The sequence below is a fragment of the Plectrocnemia conspersa genome, unplaced genomic scaffold (genome assembly GCF_051122295.1).
Source record: "Plectrocnemia conspersa isolate PC_06_02 unplaced genomic scaffold, ASM5112229v1 ptg000009l, whole genome shotgun sequence".
Lineage (NCBI taxonomy): Eukaryota > Metazoa > Arthropoda > Insecta > Trichoptera > Polycentropodidae > Plectrocnemia > Plectrocnemia conspersa.
The window spans coordinates 28,673,320-28,688,317 of NW_028277173.1; the positions used below are offsets into that span (position 1 = coordinate 28,673,320).

At 31.9% G+C, this 14,998-nt stretch overlaps 4 protein-coding genes across 4 annotated transcripts; 2 read left to right on the forward strand and 2 right to left on the reverse strand.

Annotated features, from left to right (window-relative positions):
- Positions 1-99: 99 nt before the first annotated feature.
- Positions 100-2,214, reverse strand: LOC148232520 (uncharacterized). Its single transcript, XM_088193174.1, has 3 exons — positions 1,365-2,214; positions 1,128-1,302; positions 100-1,049 (listed from the first exon to the last, which is right to left on the reverse strand). Exons 1-3 carry the CDS (start codon positions 1,578-1,580, stop codon positions 805-807), a joined length of 636 nt encoding a protein of 211 aa, XP_088049300.1. The 5' UTR covers positions 1,581-2,214; the 3' UTR covers positions 100-804.
- Positions 2,215-2,802: 588 nt separating this feature from the next.
- Ccz1 (vacuolar fusion protein CCZ1) lies at positions 2,803-6,304 on the reverse strand. Its single transcript, XM_088191848.1, has 11 exons — positions 6,016-6,304; positions 5,849-5,946; positions 5,686-5,776; positions 5,553-5,624; positions 5,368-5,493; positions 4,046-4,221; positions 3,705-3,973; positions 3,460-3,644; positions 3,307-3,395; positions 3,121-3,248; positions 2,803-3,062 (listed from the first exon to the last, which is right to left on the reverse strand). The coding sequence occupies exons 1-11, from the start codon at positions 6,085-6,087 to the stop codon at positions 3,004-3,006; spliced, it is 1,365 nt and encodes a 454-aa protein (XP_088047974.1). The 5' UTR covers positions 6,088-6,304; the 3' UTR covers positions 2,803-3,003.
- Positions 6,305-8,493: 2,189 nt separating this feature from the next.
- On the forward strand, positions 8,494-12,804 carry Lamtor4 (Late endosomal/lysosomal adaptor, MAPK and MTOR activator 4). Its single transcript, XM_088193489.1, has 2 exons — positions 8,494-8,655; positions 10,879-12,804. The coding sequence occupies exons 1-2, from the start codon at positions 8,537-8,539 to the stop codon at positions 11,042-11,044; spliced, it is 285 nt and encodes a 94-aa protein (XP_088049615.1). The 5' UTR covers positions 8,494-8,536; the 3' UTR covers positions 11,045-12,804.
- LOC148232523 (man(5)GlcNAc(2)-PP-dolichol translocation protein RFT1) lies at positions 11,082-12,804 on the forward strand. The gene has a single exon (XM_088193478.1). It carries the CDS (start codon positions 11,082-11,084, stop codon positions 12,729-12,731), a length of 1,650 nt encoding a protein of 549 aa, XP_088049604.1. The 3' UTR covers positions 12,732-12,804.
- Positions 12,805-14,998: the final 2,194 nt, after the last annotated feature.

The following is a 14,998-nucleotide window of genomic DNA, read 5'->3' on the forward strand; positions in this document are numbered from 1 at the left end:
CAATAAGCAGATAAACCCATCTCCAATATCAAACTAAAAAAAAGCTGAAATGATGGAGTGGCTTTCGAGAGCAGGTATACCCTTTTCACAACATATGTTGAGGGTCGAATTATATAAATTGGTATATATTCATAAGTCCAAATTTAAAGAATTTGTAATAGATGCCATTTTCACGAATTTGGCCACGATGTATTAAGGCTGCCATCATATCACTGCGATTTCAACCCCATAGAAAAAATTCGTCTTCTAATAAAGGTTATGTGGGCCCTAGGAATGTCGAGATGACAATAGATTCAGTAAAAAAACTGGTGGAAGAAAAAATAAATAGCATGACTGCCAACGAATGGAATAATGTCTGCCAAAATGCAATAAAAATTAAAAAAATTGAAATCAACGTTGTTGCCATCAGTGACGTAGCTAGGGTATGTGCCACCCGGGGCAATCCTTAAAATTGCCACCCCCCCATATTTTTGCAGGGTCATAAAATTAGCATTTCTTAAAATAATAAATTTATTATTGTTAAGCTTTTCCTATTCGTAGATTTACATAAATTTTAATTTATTTAGGGATAAAAACCACACTAGACGATTCCATCGCGAATATGCCGCCCCCAAGCAAGTGCCCTTATATCCCATTCACTCTCGAGTGGGAAAGTATCTCACCGCCCGCCCCTGTAATATATATAAATAGGCACCATCATAAATAATCTTTTTGGTGTCATTGCCAAAAATAAATATTAGGTAAATGAATAGTGAAGAATTTATTATGAATAATATTTTATTTTTTAGGTTTCTGTGATATGTTTTATTCACAATCTTTGCAGTATATGCGAGACTGGTTAGTATATATGCGACATTTGTACAATGTGCAACAATCTCTACAACTAATAGTTTCTACATCCCATTCATTTTGGTCCCCGATGTAGGATACGACATCTTCTGCACCTTGAGCACCTAATAAGCTACCAATAACTCCAAAAACTACAGCGCCAGTAAGAGTACCGATACCTGGAGATATTGACTTGCCTATAGCTGATCCAATCCTAGCTCCTGTAATTAATATGTATTGTATACATTTATTGAATTAAATATTCAATTATGTTTCATATTTAAATATAAAATACATACCACCAGATCCACCGGCATAAGCACCAGCAGTAGACGCTGCTGCAGTTGCCGTACTTCTTGATGTTCCATGGTTATAGTCTTCATTTGCTTTTTTTGCTAAACTTTGAAAAGCTACGACTAGTGGAATAGCAATCTCATTTACAGCTTCCATTGTGTTCTCCACCAATTTTGATCCCTAAATAAGTATTCTCTTATTTTTTTGTCTTTAGAAATTATAAGAGATATAATAACACTTACGTCAGAAGTTGCAGAATTTATATTTCGGTGGTTGTAATTTTCAATGCTATTCCGATCTTCAAAACGAGCTACTGATTCTTCAGTATTATCAATACTATTCATATCGGTGGACCCTCTTTGATCAATTGAACGTGAATAATTTTTTGTGGCAATTTCAACTCCGATGATAATATTATTTATCATTTTAAAAATTGATTCGTCTTCCGAAAGCGACATGATTATGTTTGTTCGATTTAATTCAGTTTTTTACACTAATGCCAAATGAGCACTGAACTGAATATTTGTACTGTTTAATCTGATTAATATATGTTGATAAAAAAGTACATTTTCGTATCTCCATCAAATTATTAATATGCTAAATCGTATAGTGATAAATATATCAGGCATGCAGTAGCGTATCTAGAAAAAATATACTATCAACAAAGATTATCGAAGCCTATAATTTCATTTGCGCAGTTAGAATTTTCTTTAATTATAAAACTTCACCACTTATTTATTGTGCTCCTTTTATTCACATCTCTTTTCTCATCATTTCAATTCTGGATATTGTAGTCATCTGAGGCGAAGGCAAAGTCTCGATATATAATCTTCATTGACGCATTCTTACTGGCTGTTTTGCCAAATCATAAATTAGCAAGAATATATTCTTGTTTGGCAGTGATTTTCGTTTATAATTTTTCAGCTCAAAATAACGTGCCTGGCAAGCGGGTTTATTTTTTTATTTAAATTACAAAGCACTATGGTGACACTGATGTGATGGCGGCGAAGGCAACATTCTTTGGTGGACCACGACGGGAGTACGACGACCGGCGAGGCCTCGCCCACCAGCCATTGTATCATTCAACTCAACAACATGTAATTAATTTTTACATAAATTCAATAAAATTCTACTGCAGCGAAGCAATCTGTGTATAATTGTCACCCATCCGCCAAAATGCTATACATACATAATTACGAATGAGTATTACTTAAGTCTAATTTGAGCGGTTAAACTTCAAAATACATTTAAGATAAATGTGCATATGAAGGCCGATAGATGGGAAGTAAGTATTATAATAAAAAAGAGCTCAAAGTACGATTATCACCTAGAGACACAAGAGTGGAGAGGAGGATATTGATTTTTTAAACTATTTTAAATAATATGATTTTAGTGACATTTTACTGAATGACTAAATAAACACGTTACAGTAATTCTTTATAAAATTGAATTGATTGTAAATAAATGTGTTAAAAGTCAACGCAGATAAAAAGAACTCAATTTCCAGTGTCAGATTCTATAACAAATTTAAATAACCATACACAATATAATGAAGAAATTCTTAATGTGTATACCGTTTTGTGTTTAGTTCTAAAATTATTAACATAATGGAAGAACACGATAAGCAATGAAAGTACAACATTTAATTGACGCATAAATTTGTTACAAATAAAAAAATAATTTAATAATATATTTTATTAATTAATTATATTTATAATAATAAGTAATATAACATAAATGGATTTGTTTATAAATTAAAACATTACTATGTTATGAACATATTTAGTACATATGTTAATCTCATGATTCATTTAAACAATATTAAAAAAATACTTTTATTGTAAAAATAAATAAATTTGCTATGTAAACTTATAAATAGAGTTACATTGGATAAAAGAATATTGACTTCAACTTTGTTTCCAAAATCTTCTTCACTTCCTCTGTAAGAATTTTTTTTTATAATAATGATTAAGAGATAAGTAATATATTTTGGTTTACCTTGAATTTTCTTTAAATTAGCATTCTTGTTTTGAATGATGACATAAAACTCTCTTAGATTGGAAACCTTTCCAATAACCCAATAGTCATCTAATGTTTTTATTGTAATTTCGCCATATTTCTCAAGGCTGAAAATAATATTTCGATTAATTTTGATATTTATTTTTGTCAATTATAAGACAATACCTTTTTCTATCGCAACTAATATCAGCGATTAATTTTAACACTTCGCGATCAATTGATATATTGCCATTGTTTCGATTATCATAGTGTACCTAAATAAACATGTAGATTGATATTAATGATATTTGTTAGAATTTCATTTAAAATAATACATACTGTGCTTTTATATGCCACATTCAATTGATTAAAGTATATATATTTCGGCACAGAAGGATCTATTTGATTATTAATCGGAGAATCTTTTCCACACTGTTCTCCGATTTCTGATGCAAGAGTCGAAAGTTGTGGACTGACAAATGTATCGATTTTATGCATAAAATCCAATGTAAGCTTCATATTTCCTGTAAAACATGATTATATTTCTCTCTGTACATAATTAAATTATGCATGTGTTTATTTACCCTCAATGAAAAAACATATGGTGGCTGCTAATGCTCTATATACCACCAAATACATAATTTCAGGTTCAGTTTCGTTTTTCAAGTGTACTCGAGTAACTTTATTTAAATCACTATTATTTTGAAAGCCTCCCGGTGGACTGACAAAACATCCGTAGTGTTGAGCGGAAATTCTCGGACCTCCTTGTAATTCTTTTTCGACATGCTCTGGTAGTAATGTGCCTACCAAATATTTATAAACGATTTGCATATCGTTTGGTGATATACCATTCCTAGAATTCAACACAATTTAAATTTAAAACGCTCAATTGATTCGTAAACATATATAGTTTATAATACAATACCAAATAAGTTGATCGTTATACAGAAATACTGATTGTTTTATACTAGGAAAATGAGCTTCAATTAGATTTATTAAGCATTGTACTTTCAAAAACGAAAGACGATCCAACGGTAAATATTGGACCCCTTGAAATATATCCAAGACATCGCAGTGAGGAATATTTAATTGTTGAATATACTGAAATCATGTTATAATAATTATTATACATAAATACATATTAAAATAATTTGAAAATACAGTAGCGTACAACAAAAACCCATCACTTTTTGAAATCATAAAGAATTTAAGATTCGTCTAGAATCCTTGGTTGGATTTCTCAGAACTAGTGAGTATCGGTGAGTATTTGCGAAACATATTTATGTAGGATGTATGTGTAGGCAGTTGTATACCTGCCAAAAAACGTTATTGACCATAGAAATGCATCTTAACATGTCTGAAATGGGCCAATTAACACAAAATTTGGACTGTTTTAGATTGAAGAAGAGTGATGCTCTCTGATGAGAGTAAAATAAATTGATTAGGGTCAGATGGGGTGTCGACAGAGTGGTGAAAGATACAGCGAAAAATGTCTCCATGTAACTGTGCGAAATCAAGGGAGGCAAATGACCTGGGGGGTGCTTGTTTTATTTCGAAATGGAAGGGATCCACCTCAATAAGAGCACGGTAAAAGCAATGTGTTATAAAATAGCCTTGGAATTTTTTCTTCTCTTTGTAACGTATTTTATTTATCGATTTGATCAATGCAGTAATTATAAAATTAAAAAATAATAAAATTATTACTACGAAATATTTCAGAATATAAAGAACTGGAATAATATAATATTTTGGGTCTATAATTAAAAAAAATTAGTGCACAATTCAATGAGCTAACAAAAAAAGATAAAAGTGATCGAATGAGTTTGCCACAACGAATTATACCTAAAACTCATTGAATCGTTAATTAATTACATGCTTTTTTATGTTTAAGCAGCACCAAAGGCTAGAGGGGGTAGAACATAATAATAAGATTTTACATAAATATTGTTTATTAGTGATAAGATATAATTTAAAAAAATTATACCGTGTGATGTTTTAGAATTTAAAAAAATAATTTCAATGTATTTTTAAATTACTGACAAAATTTTACTGTTTTATCAACTATTTTAATTTCTTTGTTTATAATGGACTTTTGCTTTGCTATTTTTATGTGTAATATTTCAAATAGCATTTAAAGAGTATGAAAAAATTATAATTCATTATAAAAATATGACATCTTCAGTTTTAAAAATTATGATTTCGAAGATAATGAGTTTTTTTGCATGCTGCTATATGTGTATACATTACCGGTTGAAAGAAACTTTCAAGTTTGACTTTTAACAAATCGAGTGGAGTACCACTAAATGAGCCCATAAAAAATCTAAACATCTGATGCGCTGTAGCCAAAACTGATTCCAAAACTTTTGATTGTACCTAAATAATATTCAAGGTTATAAAATTTACAAATAAAGTCAATAAACATATAATTTTACCTGTTCTCCGTGATACTCATAATATTTTGTTCCATCAGACGCAGTTTTTTGTATAAACGGAACATTGACTGTCTAAAAAAATATTTGAAATAAATCAACAGCTTTATTAATTATGAAAAAAATGAAAACTTACCATCACCATCCAATAGTTCTTTTCCGGTTGATAAAATATTTGTTTAGTTTTTTGAGTGTGCAAAGCCTCACAGTTGTCCGGTGAAAATGTTCTATCAAAAATATAATTATTATTATTGATATACAACAAAAAAATTCTAAAGAAAATTCATATTATATCATACGTCATAAATTTAATGATCGCTTCACATAAACCAATGCTCATCTTACGCTTTTCCACGTTAATCTCTGACGGGTAGAAGAACAGTACTTTTTCATTTTCCTTTGGGATGAAAAGTAAATATGATTAAAAATATGTTTACAAAACTGTCCGTTTAGTGACGAGAATTACCTGTCCTTCTTTTGTACCCAGAGTGGTATTAAATATAAAGAACTTACTAAGTACGCACTCATTTTTAATCATTGTTTACTATAACAAACACTGATAATGAGCTGGTTTCTTTTAACCTTATGTTAGGATTAATAGAAAACGTTACTATTTACACTCGAAATATTCAAAATTTTCACAATACATTAATTTATTGCCAATTATCAGTTTTTTATACAAATAAAACAAGAGTTTTTACAAGTATCGCCTCTTTGACAGCTCGTGTCACATATAGTATAGGTCGTAAAGGAACGAATATCGTGCATAACAAGTATTTTATATATTTATGTATAAAGCATTTACATATAAGTAAATTTTTAAAATCAGCGTTTTAATTTGGTCAATACTAATTTCAATTTTATTTGATATCATTCTTATAAAAAAATATATTAGACAATTGATTAATAAGAAATCAGTTGAATTAAAGCTATGTTATAGGGCAAAAGTTTGCTAGACTGATTTGACGGTAGGAATAAACCTTTAATACACTAATTAGAAGTATCAAAATCAAAAGCTTCGCATTTAAAACCATATATTTGTACTTAAAGAGTAGTTTTAATCTTAATAACCCTATATGTTAAATATATTGGCAAATTCTCAGAATTAATGTTATTTTTTCTGAAAAATAAAACAGCAGTATTGATTATAAGATATTTTATTAAGGATATACAAAATTGTTTAAACATATTTTGTTTTAATGTAGACAAATGTAATACTAATTTTAGACAATTAAAAATATTTTGAAAAACAATGCTTACAGCCATTTAAAAGTAAAACATTAAACTAATTGTTCTGCTTATAGAAATTTTAATTCAGCACAGCGGGTATTTCATACAATGACAATATATTTATTCCATATCTATAACACTTTTTTTAGACACTCCTAGAAAATGAACTGGCTCTTACTTTATTTTGCTGTGAAGTGTATTGGAAAATTATTATACTTTATTGACATATATTTTTAGCACTTAAAAGTTCTTATATATTTTTAAAATCACTTTTAGAAATGATTTGAGCCAAGCTTATTTATAATTTCAAAAATGATTAAAAAGTAAAAGTAATCAACAATAGAGTTGTGACACTCTGGTAACGCTGAGCAATACTCTGGTAGCACTGGCGTGACGGCGGCGGAGGGCAACGCATTCTTTGGCGGAACTTGACGGGAGTTTGATGTACAGCAATGCCTCGTCCGCTGATCACTTAAAACATACAATACAAAATGAATAAAGTAATCAGATTTGTTAGGTTGGAATGCGGGACGCATAAAAAAAGGTCATCAGAGATTTTTTTATTTATTTAGCGGCACAATCTATGTCTAATTCCCACATGTCACCATCCGTCACGCATAAGTGGCTAAAATCGACGCTAAACATAAATTACCAGATAATGCGCATTTTAGACATTAATAAAATACGAGTGATCCGGTGATGTAAACTCGGTGCATATGTATAAACTAATGAAAACATGTACATAATAACTATTAATCATTGTGTAAATAGTCAAAGTCAAAACAATTTACCAAATCGTAAAATTATTGTAATTAAAGCGCTGAAAACGAGTAAATGCAATAGACATCTTAATTATTCTGTATAAATGAATAAATTTTAATTGCTAAAAATTCAATATTAATAATTTTATTTTTGTATACCCTAGCGAGAATGGTATTGTTTAAAACTAAGTAATAAAATCTCTATCGTTCTTGCTCACTTTGTGTCTTTTTTCCTGAATATTCTTTAAACTTTCCGTTTGAGTAAAGATGGCCTTAATTTTTCCAATTCTCTCTAACTGTCACTTAAAGTAGGCAATGTAAGATACAGCGTTATATTTATAAAAAATAATCATCCTTGTAAACTTTTAATAATCTTTAATAACTATTCATGTTAACTTAGTATTTAAAACGAATAATTTATTCGCCTTTAATTAGATTCTTCTTCCTGATAGAAATCAAGTCTTTGTGTTTTTTAAAGTGCAGGCGGACGGATGCTAACGGGTGGCAATTAGACACAGATTGGGATGCTGCAGTATTATTTTATTAAAGGTTATATGTATAGTTTTTTGGCGACGGGAGGTGCTGAGTTAGACACAGATTGAGCCACTGCAGTAGTATCTTTTAATGACGATTTATAGTTATATAGTGTTTACAAAATAAGCCCGCAACAGTATGTGACCGTCAAAGTTTGCCAGTCGAGAGAGTCCGTCACACGAGTGCTACTAGAGTGCGGCCAAGTTTTGGCAATAATGAATAAATAAATATATAAATAGGTCCCCACAATATGTATACTTAGATGACCAGATTTTAAAAATATTTAAGAAAGACAATATATTTTTTTGTTTATTTAGAGATGCTGCAGGAGCGCAAAAGTGTCGCTACGGAATTATTTGTTCATTTAGGAATCCTCAAAAATGAAAATTTGTGAAATTGTATTTTTGCTATGGCAACACGGCTATGTGGCGATGTCATTGAGAGCTGTCACTAGCTAGTAGTATGGAGGTTGGTTCGTTACTTCTGACGGAGGAGGGCGCCGTGCTCGAGTCTTCTGGCGAACTCGAGAACGACGAACGTCTCGCCAGCGGAGTCATCGGTCTCGTTACTCTCGCTCATAGGTATAGCTGATATGTTTGATCTCTTATCTCAAAAACCGTGTATCGAATATCAGTCTGCTATGGTTATTCATATACGTGGCCTAGAACATTCATTTTTTAATCAAAAATATATGTATATAAATAGACAAATAATTAAAAAACATCAATTTTACATGTCGAATGTTCTAATTCTGTATACATATATGCCTTTCGTCTGTGACAAATTTTAATTGATTCTTGGCACAGTTCCATCATTGGCAATGATGTTTTCAATACACGCGTATGAACGGCTTAAAAGCAAAAATACCGAAATTTATTGACGTTTTTCTTTTTTGGCCTCTATTCATTTAGATTAAATGCAAAACAAGGTAGCTAAATTAATAAATATCTGTTGCACAAGATCTATAGGAAAATCTTTAATCCTATCAAATTGCATTTGGTACTAAAAACAAACTTAAAACGCAGAGACATCTAACAGTAGTTTCCAGTTAGAAAGACAATGACAAACTAAAATAGAAAACTATTAATGAAAGTCTCATCTTCCTTTATGATAGTGAACTTATCAAAACAGGCAGCGTCAGTTAAATATTACGATATTAGAAACGAATCAGATTTAATTATTCTAGATCTATGGTCTTCTTCTTCTTCCTGGTATCTTAAACCTTTGGCAGGTTTTGGCCTGGCTCACTTTATTATACTCTGATACTCGAACCTTGCATCGTTTTGCATTACCATATAAGTGTCATTTATATTTTCTTTTTCACTTTTGTGTTTGTGATATTAATTTTCTTTTTACTAAGTAATTTTCTGATACAATTTGATTAACAAATATTTACAAAAATACAACTGCAATTTTTTCTCAAAAATTTTAACAGATTTTTTTCAATGGCGAAAACTGTTTTATGATTCTTTTAAATTAATCTTTGTAAGACCTGAAATATTGTTCAAGAGCTTTTGTTGTATTCACAGCCGATAAAGTTAATTTTATTGCCATCTCTCCAAGGAATAAAATCTAACATGTCAAGTACTCCGGGATAATGTTCAATAATTGGTCGCACAACTTGGATTATTTCACTCCTCTTTGTATAATATTTGATAAACTTTGAAATGATTGTAATATGTATTTTCTCAACACTTCCCGAACTGCGGGGCTGTGAGAATTAAATAATAGAAGCTTTCTAAATGTCCAAAATATGTTATCACATCTTGGTTAATTTTTGCGGCATTCACTCCTACTCGGATTTAAAATATGTGCACCATAGGGAGAAAATAGAGCATTTTAGTTCTTCTCTAAAATTTGATACTCAAAACTATTTATTTTGCACGTATATTTGGGCCATTATAAAATCTTGAAACTGTACAATTTGTTTGTTTTGGTAAATCCTTATAAATATTTAGGAATTTTCGAAAGTTGATGATCTCATATATTAAACATTTGTGAAATTTTTAATTTAAATTAATTAATTAATCAACTCATAACGACCCGCGATGATGGACAGTAAGTGCGCATTTATTGCACCTTTAGTTTAATCCGCTACTGTGGATATAATAATAATTGTGTGCCGTAACGACTTCAGTGCGAGAATTGAACTGCCTACATATGATTTATATTCTCAATATATGTTTGTTATATTTGTTTAAAACAAGTAAAATTTACTTACCGTGAATTAAATTTGTCATGATGCATACTTAGATTTTGCTCTTAGAAGTCCAAAGGCGTGTATGTCATGTGCAAAATGGTTTTACCATTACAGTCCAAAGGTATCTATATCGCGCCCAATATATTTTCTATTTTCTAAAGCCATTACCAAGCGAGCCAGAGAATTCTATGAACTTCGATCATAGAATGTACCACCGACAAGCTCGAAGACGAACAAATAAAACTAATCAATCTTGTAACAAATAGTAAAAAAATAATTTTAAAAACGATCGCTATTATGCCCATTCACGACTCCGGGCCCCAGGGCTAGCGCCCTGCCCCCCCCCCTTGGGGGCCACGACTGAAAATCATTCAAAGTACCACTATGTTTTTTGCATGATTTGTTTGGTCTTTTCTGATCGATTTGGTTGATCTCTGTCCTGTTTCTAATATTTTTTAAGCACAAGAAGTTCTTTCTTCTGACCTTATCTCTTCTTCCTACTTTACGAAATACACCCTCATTGGTAATATGTTCCATGATATCCGAAGGATTCGATATGATGGTTTTAATTTTGCACTGTATCTCTTCTTATTTATTTTTTCAGAGTCGATCAAGTTGCAATACCTGGAAACGAAGGCTTCAAGAAAATAACTATAACCTACGATGATCATTGCTTCATAATCTGCATGTCAAATAGGAAGATACACGTTGTCAAGAAATTGCTGAACAATTCCATGGATCGCAACGATAGCATTGCAATAAACGTTTAACTTATTTTCACATAAGAGTAAATTTATATATCTTAAGATGACGCGCAATTTACTGAAGAGCAGCGTTGAGAACGCTTCGTTCAGCATCATATTCCAAGTGCTCTTCAGATGCCTGACTTTTGTGATCAACGCTTGGGTCCTGAGACACGTGGGGCACGCCGTCATCGGCATAATGAACGTCAGACTGTTGCTTTTGGAGAGTACAATATTGTTTTTGAGCAGAGAGCCGTTCTTGCGGGCGTGTCTCGGCCATAAAAACGGACCGACATGGCCCCAGGTGATCAATCAAATGTGGCTCACGGTACCAGTGAGCGTGGTCCTCTCGGCTTTGTTTATGTACATTTGGCTGAACGTCATGTCTTTGGGACACCCCGAATATGATGTACAATACAAAATTGGCTGTTGGAGTGTTGCAGTATCGTGCGTGATTGAATCGTTATCGGCGAATGTCATTTTAGTGGCACAAATATTCTGCTTCGTGAAACTCAGAGTAGCTTTGGACACTTTGTATATTTTAGTTCGGACGGTTACGTTTTTAGCTATTTTGATTAACAACACCGATATGGCATTGATTGCCTTTTCAGTCGCACAAGTCGTCAGCTCCATCACTATATCGGCTTCTTATTACATATTCTTTTACTGGTACATCAATAAAATGAGGGAGTATAAGAAGTTAGATAACGATAAGCGATCGAAATCCTTTCAGAATATGGACGATTTTCCGTTTGAGTCCATTAAAGAATTCTTACCGAGCAAGAACGATCTAGATCCACAATTATGCACGTTAACGATCAGTTTCGCCAAACAAGGATGCGTCAAACAACTGTTGACCGAAGGCGAAAAATACGTAATGTCCATCAGTCCCGTTTTGTCGTTCAGCGAACAGGCCGTGTATGACGTGGTCAACAATTTAGGTAGCTTGGCCGCACGTTTCATCTTCCGTCCGATCGAAGAGAGCGGTTATTTTTACTTCACTCAAATGATCGACAGAAACGACGAGATCAAGGGCCAAGATAAGAGTAAAGTATCAGAGTCGTGCACCGTACTGTGTCATCTGTGCCGAGTGGTGACTTCCATAGGTCTCGTCGTGTTGGTGTTTGGCCAAAGTTATTCTCGCACGTTGTTATTGCTGTATGGAGGTGAAGGATTCGTAGGAACCGGTCTGCCCGTTTTACTCATGCGTTGCCATTGCATCGCCGTCATTTTGTTGGCCATCAACGGTGTCACCGAATGCTATTGCTTCGCTACGATGACCAGTAAACAATTGGATAAGTACAATTATCTCATGGTGTTCTTTTCCATTACATTCTTAGGATTATCTTACTTCTTGACTAATCTGTGGGGTCCGGTCGGGTTTATTTTATCCAACTGCATCAATATGCTAGCGAGAATATTGCATAGTGTATATTTTATCAAGGATAAATATAAAGAAACGGTTTATAAACCCCTCGAAGGGCTTCTTGTCGGTAAAATGTTTGTCATAGCCTTAATTGTCGCCGGAATAGTGTGTAAAGTGTCCGAAGTGAGAGTGTCGCCACATTCGCAATTGTTGCATGTATTATGCGGAGCAATAGTTTTAGTTTTTGTGTTGGGGGCATGGGCGTATGAAAATTGGCCGCTGTTGGAGTTGGTTTATAATAAATATGTTAAAAAACAGAGGGACCACCCAAAGGACAAAGTGAATTAGGCAAAAGTGCAGGTTATATTATAATTGAATATATTTTTTAAAGTGTAGGTTGTTAAATATAGAAATATAATAATACTTTTGTCTTATTTATTAAAATATATACCTCTAATCCAGCAGTTCTTAAACTGAGCGAGCCTGGTCCCCATGACAAAAAAGTATTTTATATATTTTTAAACATTGTAATTTAATTTCTTTAATAAATATTAATTAATAGTTATAATTATTTAATGCACAAAAAATATTTAACATTAAATAAATATATCTATTTATGGCTAAAATTATGTAGAAATATCTATAATATTAATAATAAACAGAAATCAAAAATAAAAAGAAAAAACACAGCTATAAAATATTAAAAATGTCAGAAATCAATTGAAAGACTTTATATAAAAAAAGTGCCAATGTTCACTTTTTTATTGTCAAAATGGATAGTGCTGGGCATTCTCTACAAGCTCTGTTAAGGAAAAAATCGTAAAATCACCGTTGGAAAAACAATCAATGTTCAAACTTATTGTATGAAGAACTACCAATATCCTAAACATTGGTGGTTCTCCGCATCCAACTGACTAAACAATGCATGTATAAATTATATGTATGTCTTCTTCCTTAAAATTTAAAAAGGTTAAAATAATCAATAAAATATTTTTACTTACATTTCGTGTGAATATAAATAATTTCGTATAAAATTTTTCATATTCCTCGTTTTTGTTAAATGCGAGATGGTCACAGACCCAAGAGTGGAATTAAGAAGAAAATAAAATGTCACGATATATGTATGTATAACTATAAAAACTGTCGACCATTAGTGACTCTTTTTTTTTACACAGGATTGAGCAGCTTATATTACAAAAACGCCGCAAAAACACAAGAGCAAATGCATCACATACATACACAAAACAGATTTTATCTAGTACGTGTATACATATATTTATTTTATATAAAAAAAATTCGTTTTTTACATATCGAGGATATACAAATTTATTACATTACTCAAAAAAAAGGAAGAAAAAATGTTCAAGACGTAGAAATAATCTGAGCAGTTGCATTTTAAATTTGAAAAATACATCAGTTACAACAATGTATGCAGTTTTTCAACAGCATACATTTTATAATGAAAGGTTCATCGATTATTATAATTGAAAAACAGGTTTCGAATAAAAGTAAGCAAGAGTTAATTGGAATAGCAAGGGCGAAAGGAAGTTCTCAGTTTAATAATACACCCATACCTCGCTTTACGGCCTAGATACGTTCCACGAAACTTGGCCGCAAAGCGAAAAGCCATATAACGAATCAATTATTTTAATACAAATTCAATGGGATCGGTTCCAAATTTGTTAAATATGTAACATGGTTTATCATTTAAAATGCATTTTATCTTTTTATTTCATTTAAATCAAAAATACATACATAACAAGTACATACATTTGTACATGAAATAATAACAGACTCCAAAAACCAACAATAATCCATAAACAAAAATGAAACAACTTCATGTTACATAAAATATGTGTATGTATACATACATAATATTTTTTAAAATGGCTTTAATCTGAAGACGATGAAGAAATGGTAGCCTGCAGATCACTGTCGTCATCATTTTTCGCTGGTAAGAATGGGCCTGGCTTAAAAAAATTGTCCAACGTTGTTTGTCTTGCCTTCTTGTCTATTTCGTTCTTCAGTGATTTATAACAGCTAATGGCTGAGATAATTCCTCGAGAAACTTTAGCGCTACGTTCGATGTCAGGATCGTTTTCAAGGAAGATGTTTATTCCTTGTTCGAAATAGGAAAAAGCTTTTGACAAATTTTTTGATGTTAGCTGTTTGAATACAACAGGCTCTGTCTCTTCATCAAATGCCGGTTCTGCTTGCAACTGAATGAGTTCCTTATATGAAAGGAGTTCCCTATCAGCTTCAAGTAGATCAAGCACATCACGTTCGTTCAAACCTTCAAAGCCGAGATCATGTGCTAGATCCAAAATGTTTTGCCTAATCTCAGGAAGGCAATTAACTTCTGCATCAGTACTTTTTACACATTCTGGCCATATTTTTTTCCAAACATGGTTCATTGTTGTTAATTTTAATTCCTTCCATGATTCACTGATGCTGTCAACAGCATCCTTGATGTTATAGTTTTTCCAAAATGTTTTAATTGAAGATTTACCATCGGATTCCCTTATAAGTTGTCGGAAAGTTTGGCGTAGGTAATATGCCTTAAAAGTGGCTATTGCACCCTGATCCATTGGTTGGATCAGAGGTGTTGTATTTTT

Coding starts and splice junctions, on each gene's coding strand:
- LOC148232520 (XM_088193174.1), bottom strand. CDS start 1,580: ATGTCGCTTTCGGAAGACGAATCAATTTTTAAAATGATAAATAATATT. Junction 1,303..1,364: donor TAAATTCTGCAACTTCTGAC/GTAAGTGTTATT, acceptor ATACTTATTTAG/GGATCAAAATTGGTGGAGAA. Junction 1,050..1,127: donor TTATGCCGGTGGATCTGGTG/GTATGTATTTTA, acceptor TATTAATTACAG/GAGCTAGGATTGGATCAGCT.
- Ccz1 (XM_088191848.1), bottom strand. CDS start 6,087: ATGATTAAAAATGAGTGCGTACTTAGTAAGTTCTTTATATTTAATACC. Junction 5,777..5,848: donor GCGATCATTAAATTTATGAC/GTATGATATAAT, acceptor TATTTTTGATAG/AACATTTTCACCGGACAACT. Junction 3,063..3,120: donor TAATTTAAAGAAAATTCAAG/GTAAACCAAAAT, acceptor AAATTCTTACAG/AGGAAGTGAAGAAGATTTTG.
- Lamtor4 (XM_088193489.1), top strand. CDS start 8,537: ATGGAGGTTGGTTCGTTACTTCTGACGGAGGAGGGCGCCGTGCTCGAG. Junction 8,656..10,878: donor CTCGTTACTCTCGCTCATAG/GTATAGCTGATA, acceptor TTATTTTTTCAG/AGTCGATCAAGTTGCAATAC.
- LOC148232523 (XM_088193478.1), top strand. CDS start 11,082: ATGACGCGCAATTTACTGAAGAGCAGCGTTGAGAACGCTTCGTTCAGC.